Source organism: Poromitra crassiceps (genome assembly GCF_964638095.1).
Source record: "Poromitra crassiceps genome assembly, chromosome: 9".
NCBI classification, from domain to species: domain Eukaryota; kingdom Metazoa; phylum Chordata; class Actinopteri; order Beryciformes; family Melamphaidae; genus Poromitra; species Poromitra crassiceps.
The window spans coordinates 29,783,224-29,804,120 of NC_139630.1; the positions used below are offsets into that span (position 1 = coordinate 29,783,224).

The following is a 20,897-nucleotide window of genomic DNA, read 5'->3' on the forward strand; positions in this document are numbered from 1 at the left end:
AGCTAGGAAATGCATAGCTTTAAATTGGAAAGCATCCAATCCCCCAGCTGTAGTTCACTGGTGGAATGAACTCTCAAGCTACCATACATTGGATAACATTTACTACAAGAGCAAAGGCAGATTCTAGACATCCCCAAAATATGGCAACCACATACAGAGTTTGACTTTTAAGAACTTTTTACCCCAGTGTCATTAGGCTTATCAGGATAGGAGCTGAATGCAAAAGTATTCAATTAAATATTCTCAAAATAATTTTGTTCACAAAGTTTTGAATTTAGTTTACAAAGGTCTTAAATTTGTTCGTCTCCCTTCGTAGGGACAAGCAGATTTTTTATTTTATTTTTGTGATGCACGTCTTCTGAGCATGTGTGCAGTCATCACAACTGTTGCCAGATTTGGGGGCCTTCCGCCAATTGGGCTGTCTTGGGTAGCATTGTGTGGGGGAAATGGGCTTGGGCAGTTTTTGAACAGCCTTTCGGCTGGAAATCATCCGTTGTATCTGGCAACACGATTCAGAGTTTGGCTTGTTGATTCCATCTTGATTGTGTATTCAATCTCACCTGACACCGTTCGTCTATTTTCCAGGCACGCAGGTAAACGACCCTTTTGATAAGGCTACGTTAGCCCCGTCGCTAACATTAGATTTGAATTCAGTTTTGACAGTCGGCTAAGCTAGCAGACTTATCTGCACAGTCCTCAAGTGGGGTCTGGCTGCAGACCTCCTCCGTGGTCAGGCCAACAACATGCACATGCTCAGCGTCTCTGCTTTCTTTCTCTGTAGTTTCTCTGTAATGTTAAACTCGCCACAATTCCATCACCAGTCTTGTCACCAAAGTGCATTTTCTTTTCAAAATAAAAGCTCCGCCATGCGGAGGAAGGAAAAAAAAGTAGGAAAAACAGCAGCAACATGTTTATGTGGACAACAACCTAGGCTATTTCATGACAGTCTTATGATTTTAGGGAGAGATGTAATATTAGAAGAATAGAAGTTGAAGAAAAAGAGAGGGGTGGGGGCTCTTAATGTGACAAATATGCATATTTTTAATTCCATGTTATTAGAGTACACACACACACCCTCAAGTGTTAAAGTCTGTTATGAATGTAGTATAATAAAGTATTATAGTATTATAATCAAATGTTTTTTTTAAATAAAAGTGCTTGGTAAATAATTATTTCTATGGCTTAAAATCCATACCGCTTAGCCGTTAAATCCTTCATACTTTTGCCAGTATGTTAGTGAAGTTGGCATTCAATTGAATTCTCGGTGGTATTAAAAAGGTGTTAAAAAGTCTTAAATGGAGAACCCTGGGGGTACCCTGACTGCCCTGCCCTCGTAGCTCCGCCTTGGACCGGATGTTGGTTAAATATTATTAGAAATCGCTGTAAATGTGTGTGCAATTTGTCCCACATTATTAATGCCAGATTTGCGGGAATTGTTTAAAATTGTGCGTACTACCTGCAATCTCATACCAAATTTTAAGCCCTGAATAGAATAAAATGATTAAGTGATGACATTTTATATCTACTACACGCTTCTGTCTATAGGTTCTAGTTCTGTGTGTTCTCCTTCAGGTTCTCAGAGGAGGAGGTCCAGTCTCTGGTGAAGCTCCAGAATCGCCATGGTAACAACTGGAGAATCATCGCCAAGAAGATGGACCGCAGTGTCTACGCCCTGGAGAAACGCTTCGCACATATCGGTAATGCCCGACCTTTCACCCCGACTGGCTCCACCCAGGTCCTCAGATTTAGCAGATAGGCAGGCACCTCCTCTCCATTGAAAAAAAAGAGAGAAAGAGCAGCCAGTGATAGAGTTATCAGCACAGCTACAGTAAAGAATAATGGAATATTATGAAGGTAAGTAAACAATAAAATATCATCCTATCAGCCGTCGGAACAAGAAGACTGGCAGTACTGGCTCTGAGGCCCAGAACTCGTTAAGGTCCAGAACCTCAGAAACACACACGTTAATACAAGCAAAATTCATTTGTTCAAAAGAAAACAGTGTACAGTTTGCAATCAGACTCTGTGTGTGTGTGTGTGTGTGTGTGTGTGTGTGTGTGTGTGTGTGTGTGTGTGTGCGTGCGTGTGCGCGTGCGCGTGCGCCTTCAGCTACCGGCCATGGGCCTTGGAGCAGTGAGGAGGAGTCCAGGCTGAAGGAGGCTCTGAAAGCCCATATGGAGGTTCTGGCCCAGAAGAATTCCTCTGGTTCCTCGGGTGGTTCCTGGGTGTCCAAGACTCAGCTGTGTATCACCCTGCCCTGGACGGAGATCAGCCACCAGGTCCAGACCAGATCATGGTCCCAGTGCCGGCTCAAATGGTCAGTACGCTGTGATCAACATGATTGATGTGTGTCTATGGAGTTCCACAGGGATGCGGTGTTTGTGTAGGGCCTACACAAATACCTCATCCCTGTGAGGGTAAACTGAGACCACTGATGATGAGGGATGAGGTGTTTGTGTAGGGCCTACACAAATACCTCATCCCTGTGAGGGTAAACTGAGACCACTGATGAGGGATGAGGTGTTTGTGTAGGGCCTACACAAATACCTCATCCCTGTGAGGGTAAACTGAGACCACTGATGATGAGGGAGGAGGTGTTTGTGTAGGGCCTACACAAATACCTCATCCCTGTGAGGGTAAACTGAGACCACTGATGATGAGGTGTTTGTGTAGGGCCTACACAAACACCTCATCCCTGTGAGGGTAAACTGAGACCACTGATGATGAGGTGTTTGTGTAGGGCCTACACAAATACCTCATCCCTGTGAGGGTAAACTGAGACCACTGATGATGAGGTGTTTGTGTAGGGCCTACACAAATACCTCATCCCTGTGAGGGTAAACTGATACCACTGATGATGAGGTGTTTGTGTAGGGCCTACACAAATACCTCATCCCTGTGAGGGTAAACTGAGACCACTGATGATGAGGTGTTTGTGTAGGGCCTACACAAATACCTCATCCCTGTGAGGGTAAACTGAGACCACTGATGATGAGGTATTTGTGTAGGGCCTACACAAATACCTCATCCCTGTGAGGGTAAACTGAGACCACTGATGATGAGGTGTTTGTGTAGGGCCTACACAAATACCTCATCCCTGTGAGGGTAAACTGAGACCACTGATGATGAGGGATGGGGTGTTTGTGTAGGGCCTACACAAATACCTCATCCCTGTGTAGCATCGCCTGGTTCCCTCGTCTGGAAGTTAATGGGATTTTTGTATGGGGATTTGGTTTAAACTTTACATGCCTGAAATCAGGTATGTGCTTAACAAAACTATGTGTTTATTTGTTTATTAAAAGGATCCCCATTAGGGATGGGCATTTCTAGCAAAAACACTATTCAAAATTCGCTGGCCAAAGTCATCAAGTGATGTCATCCATGCACAAATGACATCACAGGTTTTTCAGATATGTGTTTGATTATGCGCACAATAAATCTGTATTGTTTTTTGGTGGAGTGTCCCTTTAACCATAGACATTATTCCAGTCATCTAACCAAAAACCCATTCAAAAAACCCATTGACTTAGAGAGTGTTTGTCTGTCTGTCTGTCCTTCCAGGTTTGGCATCTTGAAATCCAAGATGGATCCAGGTCAATATTTGGCCTTCAAACCAACTCCAGAGGCTATTCAGGCCAAAATCCAGCTGATCAACACGTAAGCTTCACTACACACACATGCGCGCACACATGCACACACACCACCAACTCACACTGACCTGAGACAAGTGGACAGGTTGCCGTTAGAAAAGCACTACTTACAGAATATCATATTTCATTTATTTGGTTATTTAGCTATTTGTTGCGCTCATAATAATGCTCCAGAAAAGAAAACACAAAGCAGGCAGGTTTATATGTACAGCGTTGTTCACACACAGAGGCAATTAGAAGTGGGTCAGAATCTGACCCACTTTGACCCACATATCTGACCGTCAGATATGCCTTGAATGCAGCGTTTAAGTTACCGCGGCCACTATTTAGCAGCCCACCTTTTTGGTACATCGCAAGCAGCTCTCTATTTTGGCACATCGCAAGCCCACGTTTTCTAACTCTATCAGCAGAATAATACATTGAAGGTTTTTCCATGTGGAGTGGAGAATTCCTTTCTGAAAAAATATATCTGATGTAGCCTACATTGAAAAACGCAATTAAAAGTCTGTCTCGCATAAAGACTGTGATTTCCTACTAACGTTACTACATGCCCTTCCCCCCCTGCACTCTTCTCAGGCATCGCCGAGGGGTGGGGATGGGCATCAATAATGGAAAATCGATAATTGATCGTTAAGGAATCATGTCGATCATGTGGAATTTTGATCAAATTATTAGCTTTTTATTAGTCTCTAGTTATCTGGCTGGCACAACAACATGGGGAATTCACACCAGCATCCGCTGGGGCCACAAACAAATGCACCCAGCGGTCTGCAGACCTGATTGAGGTCGTGTATAAACATGAACCTTCGTACACTTCTTTCCTAATTCTCAACAAAGTGTGAGTAACGTTACACGTGTTCAAGTGAATTCAAGTCGTTTAATTTGTTAACATTATGAAGTAGCAGCAGTCGGCATGGCTGGGCATGGACTCAGCTAGCCGTTAGCAGGACGCTAGGACTCAGCATAACGCCCAGCTGAATCAATTAACATCTCATGGCAAATAATAATATCCACACGTCGGACTGAGAGTAGTTGGATGAAAATTGACCATCAGGACAGATGAGGTTTTTGTCACGAGTTTATAAGCCTGGAAGAAAGTTTAGCAAGCGGACGGTGAGCTGAGTCCTACTTTCGAAATGTGAGTACAGTAGCCTACATGTTTGTTTGGCTGCATTGTGTTAGTCACAGCTACTGTTGTCTGATATTCTTACTACACAGCGGCATCGCCACAGCCGGCCGAGAACGTACAACGTTATTACCAGAGTAAAAAAAAAATATATATATATATGTTATTATTATTATGCTATCGATAATCGATAATTGATCGTTAATTTGGGATTTTTTTCAAATGCCCATCCCTAGTAAATACAGAGGTGGGTAAACTATCCAAGTGAGTAGTTGACCCACCTTGTTTCCCCTCATTGATTGATACAATTGATATGAATATAGGCGAGTAAACTCAAAGAGATGGCTAAACTGTGTTTACTTGCATTTACCCTCCACTACGCCCCTGGCATCACCCCTTGGCCAAACCACATGGAAGATTTCCTCGTGTGTGAAACCAAATGACAACATGTATGAAAGGGTAACTCCGGCCAATGTCCTGACCTGAGTCAACAGACACAGTCCAGAGGTCATGTCTGAAAGTGGCTTATGTGTCTTTCAGGTTGTGTATATTGTCTTATGTGTGTTTCAGGTTTTGTATATTGTCTTATGTGTGTTTCAGGTTTTGTATATTGTCTGTGTGTGTTTCAGGTTGTGTATATTGTCTGTGTGTGTTTCAGGTTGTGTATATTGTCTGTGTGTTTCAGGTTGTGTATATTGTCTGTGTGTTTCAGGTTGTGTATATTGTCTGTGCGTTTCAGGTTGTGTATATTGTCTGTGTGTTTCAGGTTGTACAGTATGAACGTGGATGATGCAGCGTTGATCGACTGGGACGAGGTCACCCAGGCTGTCGGGTGAGGTCAAAGGTCAAATTCTGCATGAGATGCTGCTCTGCTCATAGGACAGCACTGTAACACGATTCAATTACACATCATTTGCATAGGGCAGGGCTACATTAAACTGAGACCGCTGATGCTTTTAAAGTAACTGACAGTAGTAGGGCACTGCCAAAGTGTTCTTAGGGATCTCAGGGCATCAAGGCCAGAGGGAGGGGCAATGGCGGCCATGACCTGGTTGTAGTACTCAACTCCAGGACTCACATAGGAAGTCAAATAAAGTGATGCAGTATTATTCGAGGAGGTCAATTGCTGGTGAATATTTTCAATGTTTGCATTGAAAAAGGCCATGAAGGTGTAACATTGAGCAGTTGAGCAAGAGAGTCCGGCAGTCGTAAAATGTTAACCATGGAGAACAAGGCTCTAATGTTCCCTTCACCTGACCTAAGTATGTTAGCATAGTATGCAGATTTAGCTGAGGAAAGAGCATTATGTGGTACATGGCCTTATGAACCACAACACCAGTTTTTACATAAAGGCGTTCCAGATGGCGGCTTTTAGCTTTAAGCTGCCGTAACTCAGGTGTAAACCACCAGGGGGCAGAGTGGGTAAAGGAAAGAGACCGGGTTTTTAAAAGATTATGAAGTCCGTCGGAGACCAGGTTCTCTGTGGTGGATAGACTGTCTTTGCTGGGATGGTTATCAATTCCACTAGAGAGAGCTGACAGATCGATATTCTTAATGTTACGGATTGAGATGGAATATGACAGATTTGCTTTGGGTAATGTTAAGTTGACTATGAAGGATACAAACTGCAGAACAGTTCAGAGGAGTTACACCAGAGCAGCAGATCAGACCGAGAATATGTTCCTGTGGAGTGATACACTACTAAAACACTCATTATATCATATATCAGAAGTGTTCTTTGTTTTGTGTTCACAATAGTGATGTCAGTTAGATTTGGTTAGGTCAGAGCTATGGAATATTAAATCATCCATCTTTGCTCACTCCATCTGCCTTTCTTACTGTCATTACTGGCAACTAAACCAAGCAACTAAACTAAATGAGTTTTGCATTCGGGACAGTTCTATTGAAGTGAATGGGCAGGCATGGAAACTCCCACTATAAACCACCATATGTTTCACTTTTTATTGAAAAAAAGGCTTTTACCAGATTAAAGAAAATAAATGATCTGATGTTGACTGTTGTTTTTATGTAAATGTTTGTTTTCCTTATTATTGATCTCCAGATCATGGCTCTGCCCAGCAGCTGCCTCTCCTATAGCTCAACTCGAGCCTCTGTTTTGTCCAAAATAGAGCGAACTAGATTAGCTAATTACACCCTGATACATGACCATACAGGGCATCAGTCAATATCACATAATGTTTTCTTTAGGGCTGCAATAACTAATCAATAAAATCGATAAAAATCGTATTAAATTTGTTGGCAACAAATTGCATTATCGATTTGTTGGGTTGTGATTTGTTGGGTCGTATAGCTATATAATTATATATTATAAATGTTGATCTACGTTGTGAGTTGCATCTCACTGTCGCGCGCGCGCGTGTGTGTGTGTGAGAGAGAGAGAGAGAGAGCGAGAATGTGTTACTGTAGAAACAATCTAGCTTCATATTAGTCCATGGTCTGTTGTTGATAGATAGATCTGCTCCCCTACTTTAGAGAAATGATTCTTTGGTTGCCGTGAGAGGCAGCCAAGTCACGCCACAGTCACTGGAAATCAAACATGCCAGGCATGGCACATACAACCTGAAACCTGTTAACAGGTAGATAGTGATGTAGTTGTTATTTTTATTTATTACTTATCATTTTTCATAGGCTAATTGTAGACAGCTCTGGTCCATTCAAGCAGCACTTTTGTGCACTAATATTTTCAATTTGGGACATTTGGTTTTTGAGTCAAATTATTGGAATGAAATCCGCACATTTATTTTTATCAGATTAATCGAAGAAATAATCTACAGATGAATCGATTATCAAAATAATCGTTAGTTGCAGCCCTAGTTTCCTTTAATCTGGTGGAAGCATTTTTCAATCAAAGGTGAAAAGTCACGGAAATTATGGTTATAGTGGGACTTACTCTACCTGCTCCATTCACTTTAATAGAATGTTAGCTCCCGGTTAGCACCGTAATGTTAGCCGTTAGCGGGTTGTGTTTGGACACAAACCCTGGAAGTTCTATTTCGGGTACAGCATGAGGGGTTTTTATATGGATTACTCCAGCTCTGGGAGTATGAAGTGCTTTGAATGTGGGGATCTTTGATCACAACAAGCGGCTTGCTTGCTGAGCAAGGAGTGCTAACGCTACACCGCTGCTAACGTTTGCTAGCCACAACAGCTAACGTTAAACAAATCCGCTGCCTCCTCCCCAGGTTTGGTTTAACGTAACATCAGCTCAAACTTTCCCCCTCCTCTCGGAACCCTTGTGGGACACGTATTGCAAATCAGCCGAGGCTTGGCCTTTTATAGACTGTAACTCACCCGTTTACAGTCTATGGCTGCAAAAATAAGTCTGATTGTATAGAAGTGAATGAGAAAATGACCCTACTTCTCACTTGATGTATGACCTCAATAAACACTTGTTATAATAATAATAATAAACATGGGTTTTCTATAGCGCTTTTCAAGGACTCAAAGACGCTTTACAAAAAGAAACACTAAAGGGGCGGGGACGACGTGAGTGCAACAGACAATGGACAAACACGACACAGGCACACAGGGATAGGCAGGGGGAGCTAGGAGAAGGCAGAGGAGAAGAGATGGGGTTTGAGACGGGATTGGAAGACAGTGAGGGAGTCTGATTCTCTAATGCCCGGGGGGAGAGAGTTCCAGAGCTTGGGAGCTGCCCTGCCAACTCCTTGTTGTAATAGGAATAGTATTGGTGTAGTATGTACTAGGACTAACTGTACCAAATGTACTCCTTTCAGGGGTACCGTTCAAGTGACGCCTTCCTGGGTTCAGAAGATTTACTACAGACTGAAGGTCTCCAGAGTTCCCAACTGGACCAGATTATCATACTGTGGTCAGTATCTGTATGTCTGTCTGTTGCCTCTTTTCAACCAAGGCAGTTCCAGGGCTGGTTCAGAGCCAGTGTCTAATCTGAACCAGTTCTTTGCATTTCGACAGCCAAAGAACTGTCTCTCTCTCTCTCAGCGAGGAAAACTGGTTCCAGAGTGGCACCAACTCTCTGCTGGACTAGACGACAGAACCACTTGCGTCAGGGGCTGGGGGCGGGGCTTACGTCAGGGGCTGGGGGCGGGGCTTGCGTCAGGGGCTGGGGGCGGGGCTTACATCAGGGGTTGGGGGCGAAGTTATAGTGACAAACCAAAACCAACAAGACAGGGTTTCCACGGGTCCTGTAAAGAAGTCTAAAAGTAATCTGAATTTTAGGCTTGAAAATGTCTTAAATTCGACTGCATTTATATAAAATGTCTTAAATACGATTTTGCCAGTTGTTTGGGTTATGAAGTTAACATTTTATAAAGTTTATAAGGTTGCAATAAAATAACAATGCATAACAAATTTGAAGCTGCTGCACCTCGGGCCAGTAAACGATGAAATTAGGAACGTTGGTATATAAAGGCATTAGAGTTGTATTGTATGGGAAGTCTTAAAGACATAAAGCCGCTGTAAAAAGCCATCACAAACGCCTGCTGTCATCCCCAATATAGTTTGACATTGGGACCATCAAAGTCAGATTTATTTTGTCTTATTTTATTTTATTTATTTATTTTGCCAGTATGGACATGAAATAGGTCTTAAATTGCATTCATAAAGGTCTTAAAACTCTCGCTTTTAACTTGTTGAAACCTGCAGAAACCCTGCAAAAAAACTGCTTTGGGTGGATGCGAATCAAGAAAGAATGATTGATGTGAAACCCAAGCAGCAGTGGCAGTTAGCAGCCTATGTTCAGTGTTAATACGAATCAAAACCTATTGGCTAATTACCCGTCTTCTCCACCATAATTGCCATTCATAACAGTCACGACGAGCAGCACAAATGCGTTGGACCAGTGTTGTTTGGACTTCAATGAAGGCTCGGAGCAACACTTGTAGAGAGACGTAGTCCGCCATTTTGGTTGTTGTGCTTGAAGCTGGTTGCTGGGAAAGTGGAGATGTAGACGTACACGGTGACATAATGACGTGGCTCTTATATCTTAGATAAAACAGATGTTGACAAAGGTGTTAGGGATGCACAGATCCACATATTTTCAGATCCAAGATTCAAGATTTTTATTGTCACTCCATGGTACAAGTATCACGTGTGAAATTCTTGTGCTGTGGACTCCGTTTACAACATAGTACAAATGTAGGGCATATAAGTGCAAAAACAACAAGAGACACAACAAGCAATAAGGCAGTATAGTGATAAGACAAGTCAGAGACAGTGGCATATTCACTGCACATAGGTGCACATGTCCTGTGCATACTTTAGCCGTGCTTAAACATTTTAAATTCGGCGTATTTGACATACGGGTGCAAATAGCATATTCCTTATTAAACATACAGTTAAACATTAGACATACGTAATGGTAGCAGCTACAGTACGGCTACTACACTATTTGTGTATGTTAAGGAGTCTCGTGGCCTGCGGGAAGAAACTGTTCCTCAAGCGATTTGTGCGTGCTTTAGGAACCCTGTATCTTCTCCCTGATGGTAACAGGGAGAACAGGCTGTTGTGGGGATGGTTTGTGTCTTTGATGATCTTCAGGGACCTCCTGAGGCACCGCTGTTTATACAGTTCATGCAGATCTGGCAACTCACATCCTGTTACGTGCTGGGCCGCGCGTCTCACTCTCCGTAGCGCCCTGCGGTCCATGGTGGTACAGTTCCCGTACCAGGTGGTGAAGCAGCCAGTCAGCAGGCTTTCAATGGTGCCTCTGTAGAAGTCCGTAAGGATTTCTGGCCTTAGCCCAAATTTCTTCAGGCGCCTGAGTCCATGTATTCGCTGTTGGGCCTTTTTGACAACAGTGGCGGTGTGGCCGGCCCAAGTCAGGTCCTGGTGGATGTTGACTCCCAGGTACTTGAAGCTGTCCACTCTTTCCACCACTGTGCCGTTGATGGTGATTGGGGGTGGTGTGCCCCCCCCCCCTCCTGTAGTCTACAATGATCTCCTTGGTCTTGGAGACGTTCAGAGAGAGGTGGTTGTCCTGGCACCATTGTTCCAGGGCCCCCAACTCCTCTCTGTAGGCCGTCTCGTCGCCCCCCGAGATCCGATTCAGATACCAGAATTTGGATATCTGCTGACATTATTCCGATACCAGAGCTATTTTTTCTTGAATATCCAGTACAGACAAACATTTGGCCCCTTAAAAAAATAGTAATAATAATATTAATGAAGATGATGATAACAACAACAACAACCTAATGAAAAAATACAACTTGCAAAAAGCAAACAAAACGGGAGAAATACAGGGGGGGAAGCATGCTTATCAATCAAATCTGCTTTCTCCCGAGAGGGAAGCCGGGTCGTGCGTTCGTTTTGCGCCAGGGGGCGACTGCTTGTCTGTGTCTGGACGTCAGGAGCAAATCTACCGGCTGAAATTGACACGGGGTGAGAGTTTGGGAACTGGATTACTAATTCCTGGGGACAAGTGACTTGTGGATGTGTTGTCAGCGCCTGCAGCGTGGTGAAAAGAAAATCCGTCACGTTTGAGTGACAGGCTGCCCCCCCCGAGTCCGAGCCTGTGGCTTGATAAAAGCTGCTGGACCAGCGTTTGAGCCGTGCCATGGAGCTGTGTTATGGGGCTTTTCTGACAGGAGATTGTTACTTTTCTCTGCTTCCTGGTTTTGTTAAACAATCGTGGTCGTTCCTGTACACCTTTTAGACGTGCTGTAATATTTCACAAGGTGAGTAAGGGCCTGTGTCCACCTAGCGTCTTTTCCTCAGGTCCAGCGTCTTTTTTCAGTTGTTTCCAATGGGGGGAGAGCGTATGCGGGTGCACACGGACATCTAGAGAAAGTGCGCAGTGCCCAGCGTCTATTTTCAGAGCGCTCCGGCGTTTGTGTGCCCGGCTCCCAGGGCTCCCAGCGGAAAATATTTTAACTTTTCAGAAAGACGCTGGTGTCGGGTGCTCCTTTTCTGGCAGCTAATCATGTGGAGAAACTATCGCAACAGAGACAGAACGGCTCAATTGTGGGAGCAGATTGGCTAGACACTTAATATTTCTGGTGAGTGTTGTGCTTACTGCTTTTAATAACGTAGCCTACCTGTGTTGTTAGCTTGCTAGCTGTCAGCTATCAAGCCACTACCGCACTGAACTAACGTTAGTTTCAGACTGCTTCCTTGTATATTGTGCGCTGGGATCAGCACTCCCCAGCGCACTCCCAGCGTTTAACAGTTGGAAAAAGACTCTAGGTGGACACAGGCCCTAAGACAGCCATCTATCACATGACGGTGAAAACACCTATTGACGTGCATCCTGGTGGCTCACCTGCTAGCCATGGAAGCTCGGTCATCCCCTCTCTCTCTCCCCACCTTTCCTGTCTGCCTACTGTCCTGTCTAATAAAGGCAAAAATGCCTCAGAATAAACAATCTAAAAAAACAAACACCTATTGACGTTCCATTACGGCAATGGCAGGGAACCGTTGTGTCTTAAGTAACGTTAATGGACACCAATGGCGGAGAATGAGTTAATTAACTCTACCAATAATGTAACTGCTATTATCTGAATCCTGCTCTCCTCTACTTCCTGTAGAGATAATTGACTTCCTGCAGGAGAGGTTTGTTCCTCAGCTGAAGGAGCAGCTGGAGAAGTTCAGCCCGGGCCACAAGGAGCAGGAGGAGGAGCAGGCGGAGGAGGAGCTTGGGGAGGAGGTAGGATTCATGAATTAATTAATTTAATGATTAAAGAACACATACGCACTGCACTGCTGTTTTGTCTGTTGGTCTCAGTTTAAACTCTTCTGCTGTTTGTTGGTCTTCTCAGTTACTCTTGGTTAGTTTAGTTAACCGTTGTTAGTGTTAGGGCTCGTGTTTACCGTGAATACGAGACCGTAAGTTGTGTACATGATATGCTTGGCATTCAAGTGCTCACGTCGTGAACATGCGCAGTTGACTAGAAGCCACCGAGGCTAACCATGTAGCAACCACTAGCTAGTGAGGTTAATGCAGGAAATGCAAAGGCATAATGTCAAAGACAGAGGAAAACCAGATGAGACTGTTGAACAAATCAACATGTTCCTCACACATATTATAAAATGACTATGAAAAGCTCTATACAGCTAAAATGTCAATATATTTAATTCTCCAATGCATCCGCCATTTTGTGAAACGTCACAGGCACGTCACAAGTCGTGAGCTCGAAGCTCTCAGAAAGATTCCACATACCAAGTCGTGAACACCACATGAGTTCAAGTGGATTTATGTCGTGTTCACAGTAAACACGAGCCCAATCCAACGCAGCAATACTTCGAAAAATTACCGTTTCCAGTAAGGTTGGATGATTCTTTCATCGTGTGGTGAGTACACGAGTCACAACATACATGTGAGTGTTTCTGGCGCTGTTGGAATGTGTATTTTGGGCGACTGAACGGGAGTAAGCAGTTGTACCGTTCACTACCATTGTAGCACTAAGCTAAAGGTGCGTTCACACCGACCTATTAAAGTTTTTCACTGGCGTCGAGTTTACATACAAAGTCAATGCAAACGAGCGATTGAGCGTATATTCGCCTGGGAGAAAAATCGCTGGGCGTCCGAGCGGCAGAGACAGAGCGATAGGGAGAAAATTTGCTTGTCGCTCGAGATGAAATATCCCAACTCGAGCGAAAATACGCTGGCATCAGTCGCTCGCCGCTCAACGCTGATTGGCTGCCGTGTGAGAGCGAGTCAAGGATCACACTGGCTTGGAACAAACCGCTGGTTTATTGTGTGGCAACAAACCGCATTGACAGGCTGACAGCTGACATGAAGTGAAGTCTGTACTACCGGTATGGAGCTCGCATTAGGAGCACGCTGATAGGCTTTAGCTTGTAAACAATGACGGTGGCTCGTAGTGGACAAATATCATGACATTGCGTAATGTTATATCCCCCACATGTCCGTCATTTCGTGTGCCTGTTGATGAGCGATTTAAACAGAGCGACAGAGCGATTCCAAAGGGTTGACTTGAGCGACAGAGCGAAAAATAAATATCTCGGTGTGAACGCACCTTAACTCATTGAATGCCATGGACGTCCTTCGACGTCCAATTAAATAGTGACGTAGAGTGCCACGGACGTCCTTCGACGTCCAATGCGTTTTTTGACGGTGGGACGTCGATCAAAGCCTTCCGCAGCTCCTGTACAACTATAGTAGCTATTGGAGGTCTATAACCTATTTTACAGAACCCTTAGGTGGCGACAGTGCTCTCCAGATTACAGAAATGTCAGGAATACACAGCCTGAAATAGCCTTGATGAAAGAGAACCCGCTCATGCTGCAGTCCAGAGCCATGTAGATTGTTCTGGCTGCAACTGACGGTGCGTGCGAACACAGTCAATCCGCGCACACAACTGAGTCCTTCTGCCTCTGTCTGTCTGTCAGCATAGTTTCTCCACATGATTAGCCGCTAGAAAAGCAGCAGCGCGACACTGAAAAGCCAAACCTTTCACTGCAGTCCGCGTGTGGCTTCTCCATGTTGCGCTGCCTGGGAGGCGGCGCTTCCCAGGCTTCCTAGACGCTTGGTGCGAGGCTGTGTGTTACTAGTGTGGGGAGGAGTTTTCAGCTGAGGGGGGGGAGGGGGGGTGGGGCACGCAGGGCAGGACACAACTACACCACATCACTACATCAGAAAATATTACCGTATCTAGAGTCAGTGAATGTGCTTGAAATGCTGCATTTCACAAAAGGCTGAATATCTCAGCTTATAATTTGAAATGCCTGAAAACGCTGAAAACAACCTATCTTCTCCGGCTCATAACTAAAGAACGGAAAATGGTATCAATAAACTTTTTTTTGCTGATGATACAATAGAGTCTCCTTGTTCTTTTTGCGTGTTCGGTGTTTACATAGTAATATCACACAATATTCTGTGGGCCTCGAGAAATCACTGAAAACGCTCTGAAAACTCTGGCACTGGGAGCGTCCGTTCTCCAAAAGTGGCTGGCACTCAATGAGTTAAGTAGCAGTGAGGGCTGTAGCGCTCTTTGTAGGGAACGCACCGTGATGATAAAGGCATCCACATTCTCCATTTACTGTTGGTAAATGTTGGCGTATCCCTTTAAACCAGTAGCGAACCGTGCCTCTCACACCTGGGCCCTCTGACCAGCCCGCCTGTAACGGACGCGTGGAGAGGGCTAAGAGCTAAGACCAAGAGCTGCTATTTGCTCCAGAAAGGAGACAGTCCCAACAGTAAAGCTTTTGTTTCTGCCTTCATCCGCTCAACCACGGTGTACCGCGTATAATTGCTGGCGTTGAAATGCTTCTGTGAATAGAAAAAGGGAGCTTCTTGATGCTTATAAAGAATTGAATAAAGAAGTAATGTACAGGTATACTTAAATAGTTAATACACAGTACATCTTCAGGAAAGGACAAGGGCACAAGAGACGCATGGTTGAAATGCTTCTGAAATGTTTTGGTTTTGCAAACCAAAAGAGTTTAAAGTTTAAAACTCTGTTGGTCTTCACTCAGTTTAAACTCTTTGGTAGGGGTGGGACAAAATATCGATACTCATGGTATCGCGATATTTCCACTTGCGATACGTTATCGATACACTGGCACCAAGTATCGATATGTTATTAAAATATGCCGGATTTTTAAACTGATTCCCCCTCAGCCATTTTGATAAACAGAGTCCTAGGGTTGTCAAAAATATTGATACTTAGGTACTTACTCAATAGGCTACTAAACATTTTTAAACGGATACAATACTCATTTTCTACAATATCAAGTTTATCGATACCAGCAGCGCTCCCTCTGCCTCCTCCACACAGACACACACAGCACCGCAGCTGTTAGCTACATTAGCTAATCCCACTACTGCTGCGGTAACCACTTCACCAACACCAGGCTCAAAACGCCAGTGTGAGTGACCAAATGTTTCACTTGTTAACCAGTTGGAGTGACGCTCTTTCCAGTAACATTGGCTTTGAAATCTGTTGATACGTGGACCCTGCTTGTAGATTGCAGCTAAATTTAACGTTAAACGCATTGCCGGTGGAGGTACCCGGATGTAGCAGACAAAGAGTATTGAAGGCAAGAGACGAATTCTGTGTTGTTGTTTTTTTACAACAGCGATCCCGCCTTGATGTTGCAGTGGAACCACTGAGGGGAACAATCCAGTCGTCAGTTCTTATCCATTTAACTTCTTTGGTGCAGGATTGTCGAAGTTGCGATTCATAAGTAAATCCTGGACTGGACATGCAGAGTTGGTGTTTGGGCTGTCTTGGGCTACACTCTGAGCATACTGGGGGCAGCAGCTCAGCTTGAGGGAGGCTTTGGAGGGAATTGTAGCCTACATGAAACATGAAAGCTGGAACATCCCCACCCCCCACTAACTACTTAAGACAACTTAACTCATTGAGTGCCAATGACGTCTAAAGACGTCAATTCAAATAGTAACGTAGAGTGCCAATGACGTCTAAAGACGTCAATTGCGTTTTTTGACGGTGGGACGTGGATCAAAGCCTGATGCATCTCCTCTAAAAGTATGGGGGATTTTGAAGGTGTAGAAGCTATTTTACGGACCCATTAGGTGGTGACAGTGCTCTCCGGATTAGAGAAAGATGAGAAAAAAGAGTAGAAGAAGCCGTGTGGGGAAACGGAAATGCTGTAACGTTCGCTGTGCCTGTGAACAGCAGCCAATCTGCTGCCACAATTGAGCCCCTCCGTCTCCGCTGCGATAGCCCATCCACATGATTAGTTGCCAGAAAAGGAGCACGACACCAGCGTCTTTCTGAAAAGCCAAATCATTCTCAGCTGGAAGCGCTGGGAGCCGGCGAACAAAAACGGCGGAACAATGTGAAAATAGAGCTGGGTGTAGCGCACTTTGAAACGTGCAGAGCAAACGTGCAGCAGAGAGCCACCAGAGACACTCCCACAGAGGAGTTTGCAGTTGAGGGGGGTGGGGCACGCAGGGCACCATACAACACGTACCGACCCAGACAGCAGGCTCGATGGACAGATTGGCAAAACACAAGCTAGAATATCTGATGCCCACCAGCAGTAAATCAAGACCAGCAAGAAGGCCAGCGCTGCTGGTTGCAGCTAAAAAATATTATTTTGCCATCAAAATTCCTTTGTTTTCACTCTTTTATTGAAGGAAATTATTTTTGAGGTGTCACTACATCAGAAAATATTAGCTTCAGAGTCAGTGATGTGCTTGAAATGCTTCATTTCACAAAAGGCTCATTATCTCAGCTTCTAATTTGAAACGTCTGTTTTTGCTGAAATCAACCTATCTTCTCCGGCTGATAACTAAAGAATGGAAAATGATATCAATAAACTTTTTTTTGCTGATGATACAAGATAGTCTCATCGTTCTTTTGGCGTGTTCGGTGTTTACGATAGTAATATCACACAATATTCTGTGGGCCTCGAGAAATCACTGAAAACGCTCTGAAAGGGCTGGCACTGGGAGCATCCGTTTTCCAAAAGTGGCTGGCACTCAATGAGTTAAAAATACATTGTGAATATATGCCATTGTTCTCTTGTTTTAATAATAATAATAAAAAAGACTCTTAATGTGTAACTTTTCCTCTGTGGTATCGAAAATGGTATGAGTGAGTGAGTGAACTCTGAGTGAGTTCATGTCAATTCTGCTAATAAATACATAATACCTGCTTCTTGCCTTTTAGGGGTATTTTTTTCTCTTCAGTTACACAGATATCGCGATGTATCGTAGGTTAAATTTCTTCCAATATATCGATTATCCCTCTTCACTCAGTTTAAACTCTTGGGTCTTTCTCTCTCCTCACTCAGGGAGAGGAGCAGGGCGAGCAGGAGAAGTACTTCCTGTCTGACATCTTCCCCCTGGACGGGGAGTTCAGGGAAGTGGACAACAGTCGGCCGGTCACCGTCCAATCACAGCACAGATTGGAACAGCTGTGATTGGCTGCTTCATACATCTGTCATCTGTCACCGGTAATTTAAAACTCTCCATTGAAACGAGCAATGACATGAACAGCTGTTTGACCATGGGACAATAAAATATTGAAACTTGGCTCGGGCGATATCCAAAATCGACACCCTCTTAAAGTAATGGCCTAAGTCACTTTTTCAAGTTTTTCAGAAAACAAAAAATACAACCAAATACAGAATATATGATATTTATTAATTATTCCACACAAAAATGTTATGACAATAGATGACTATTGACATACAAATAACACTGTCAATTATGTAACATAAAATGATTAGATAACTGATTAGATGACTTAGGCCAATTTACGAACATGCCATTCTGACTTAGGCAAAAAAAACGGACTTAGGCCTGACTTACAGTAGCATTTTATGTCAAGCGTGTGATTTAGGCCGTTTTATTTTTGCCTAAGTCACATTGTCTTGACTTAGGCAAAAATAAAACGGCCTAAGTCACACGCTTGACATAGGCCATTGCACTACCAGGTAGGAAGAGCATGATCTTTTCAATTAAGGACTTAGGCCATTTTACCAGAGGTGGCCACCATCATGAAGAGATGATTTAGGCAAAAATATAATTTTCCTCGAAAAGTGACTTTATTAGGCCATTATTTTAAGAGGGTAACGAAATGTAATATAGTGATGCTGTCCAGAATATCGCAATATACGATATTATCGCAGTTTGCTGATAATAATTAATTATATTCAAATTTACACACTCATTTATCAATCTAACTTGCAGAAGTACAAAAAACTGCAGTTCCTCAAAGGGCCACATGAGGCTGGCTCCAAAAGCGAGTCATTCCCCGTAGACGCCCATGTTAAAATGTCTAACTTTACAGAAGTAAATTGTTTACAGCCTTGTTCAAAAGACGGTTTTGGTCTTTAAAGTAAAATGTGACGATCAAAAAGACCATGTGATTGACAGGTCCAGTGATGGACCAATAGCAGCATTCAGAGAAAATCGCCCTGAAAGTTGGTGAACAAGCTTAGTTTGCAAACAAATTATGAAGTAAAGTATAAAGTTACAAAGTATTTAGTGATCCTAAAACTCTTGTTTGTTATATTGAGTGCGTTCTTCAACATCTAACCTTGCGTAATATGAAAAAAGTTGAGGGGGAAACTAATCAAAGTGTTTTTGGCAGGTTAGCACCGCCCATCTTCCATCTGATTGGCTGATTGTGGTGGTCTGATGGAGCGAGCCGGGTCACACCACCGTGACGAACTGAGCCGTTTCTGATGGGACAAAAATCCTGAACTGGAGTCAGACCAGTGGTGCTGTGAGTCCAGTCCGCTCAGCTCCGCTCCGTGTTTTCACTGCCTAGACTATCTTTTAACTGCTGGAACTGAAGAGGACTCTCTCTAAAGCCTGTTTAAAGAAGGCCAGCAGTGACTTTTATTTTGAAGATCCCCATGTATTGCAATTCTCTTTAAAACATCGTTAAAGAAGGCCAGCAGTAGCTTTTATTTTGAGAGTTGCCTTGTATTGCCAGGCTGTTTGAAATGCCTTGTTGATTTGTCTGAACTCTTACTGTCTGATGTCTGCATTGTATGAGTTTCATGTGTTTCTATTTTATAATGAAATGTCAAACATTTTGTTTTCATGTTGACTCTACATCCTGCTTTCAGTCACTGATGCTTGTGTGTGTGTGTGTGTGTGTGTGTGTGTGTGTGTGTGTGTGTGTGTGTGTGTGTGTGTGTGTGTGTGTGTGTGTGTGTGGTCATCTTTGCTGATGACATCACAATCACTTGGGCAACATCACTGATTATATCACTCACTGATTTTGCCTGCATGATTGTGATGTAATCACCGATGACATCACTCACTGAGTGACATCACTGATGACATCACTCACTGATGACATCACTCATACTATCATACACCATAGAGACACTGCGGAGCGCGTCGTCATTCAGAAACAACACCCAAAACGGGGACAACAAAAACTCCCCCCAATCCTGGTGTTCTCCTATGTCACGTGCATGGTCGCATGTTGCACACAAAGATCATATATACAGAAGATGAACACTCCAGCTTACTTCCTTGACAGCTAGATCCACATTTTTCTTTTCGCCAATTCTCAATGGCTTCCTTGCTTTGCTCGGGAGTACAAAAAAATGGCGATTCTTTACATTTGTTGTCTACGCAGCCCACCACACAACAGCTTTTAGCTATGTTTATTTCAATGAAAACGATGCTGGTGTGTGGAAATGAATAGAGAGCTTTCCCCCGTGATGAGCGTGGCCTATTTTCATGCAGTGTCTCTATAAGTACAGGGGCCAAATAATGTGTTCTAAGAGTACTTTTTATTTTAACGATACAGTATTACAATATTTCACAATACGCATTATTTGTCCATCAGCACCACACAGAAATCAGAAACTAAAAGTGAGGGTCTGTCAGCAATAGGCCAATATTTGATTAATACAAATTAAATAACGGTATCATTCAACAATGGAGAAATAATGATAATTATAGCTGCGGCGCAGCAATGGGTCATGGCCGGGCACTGACAGAGATGCTCACGTCATTTTTTGCAAGTCCAAGTCTCAAGTCTTTGAGCTAGAGTCCAATGCACAATTGCTCAAGTGATATCACTGATGACATGGCGAAGGCACCGATCCGCTGGTTGGTCGTTCTCAACCTGTGGTACGCGGGGCTCCCCTCCCTCTCATAGGTTCATATGGTGCTAATTTCTGGGGTGGTACTTGATGTAAAAAGGTTGAGAACCACTGCTAGGTTATACATGAGGGCAGAATTCAAAATATTGTCAAAAATTAAGTTTTGAGATACAATTCTGAGATTTTACACACTTCAACTACTGTGACAGCAAAACTTTGTAAAACAAATTCCTGAAGTTTCTAGCTTTATTTAGCGAGAATTTGCAGTAGGTGTTTACAGTACCGTTTACAGTAGAACATGTTGATGCACTGTGGGCTCGATTTTTTGATCTATCGAAAATCTGTTTGAACATGTTGGGTAGGTCAGTCTTAACGATGCAGATGCTGAAGTTTGGTGTCGTTTGAAGAACAAATGTGGGAGGAGTAGGGTTTTGTGCAAAGTTTGGTTTATTTTCATGCATGGGAAAGTCCAACTTCCCGGAAGGAGAAAAATATTGGCAAATACAAACAGTGGCGCTGGCCCGGCCACTAATAAAAAAATCATGAAGATCGTAATGTTTTGCAAATGAATTGGCGGGCCACTTGCAATACCTTTGCAGCCCACTAGTGGG

The 20,897-nt window shown here is 43.6% G+C and overlaps 1 protein-coding gene across 1 annotated transcript in view; it reads left to right on the forward strand.

Annotated features, from left to right (window-relative positions):
- Window positions 1-19,254, forward strand: part of LOC310782250 (uncharacterized protein) — a gene marked incomplete at its 5' end in the record, with an annotated part of 39,253 nt that extends 19,999 nt beyond the window's left edge. Inside the window, 8 exons of the mRNA XM_083642931.1 lie at window positions 1,573-1,697; window positions 2,110-2,317; window positions 3,562-3,657; window positions 5,543-5,608; window positions 8,535-8,629; window positions 12,306-12,424; window positions 17,506-17,667; window positions 18,810-19,254. Of these exons, the coding sequence (XP_083499057.1) occupies window positions 1,573-1,697; window positions 2,110-2,317; window positions 3,562-3,657; window positions 5,543-5,608; window positions 8,535-8,629; window positions 12,306-12,424; window positions 17,506-17,634 (838 nt within the window). The 3' untranslated portion in view covers window positions 17,635-17,667; window positions 18,810-19,254. The remainder of the gene's footprint in view (window positions 1-1,572; window positions 1,698-2,109; window positions 2,318-3,561; window positions 3,658-5,542; window positions 5,609-8,534; window positions 8,630-12,305; window positions 12,425-17,505; window positions 17,668-18,809) is intronic.
- Between the last annotated feature and the right edge of the window lie 1,643 nt (window positions 19,255-20,897).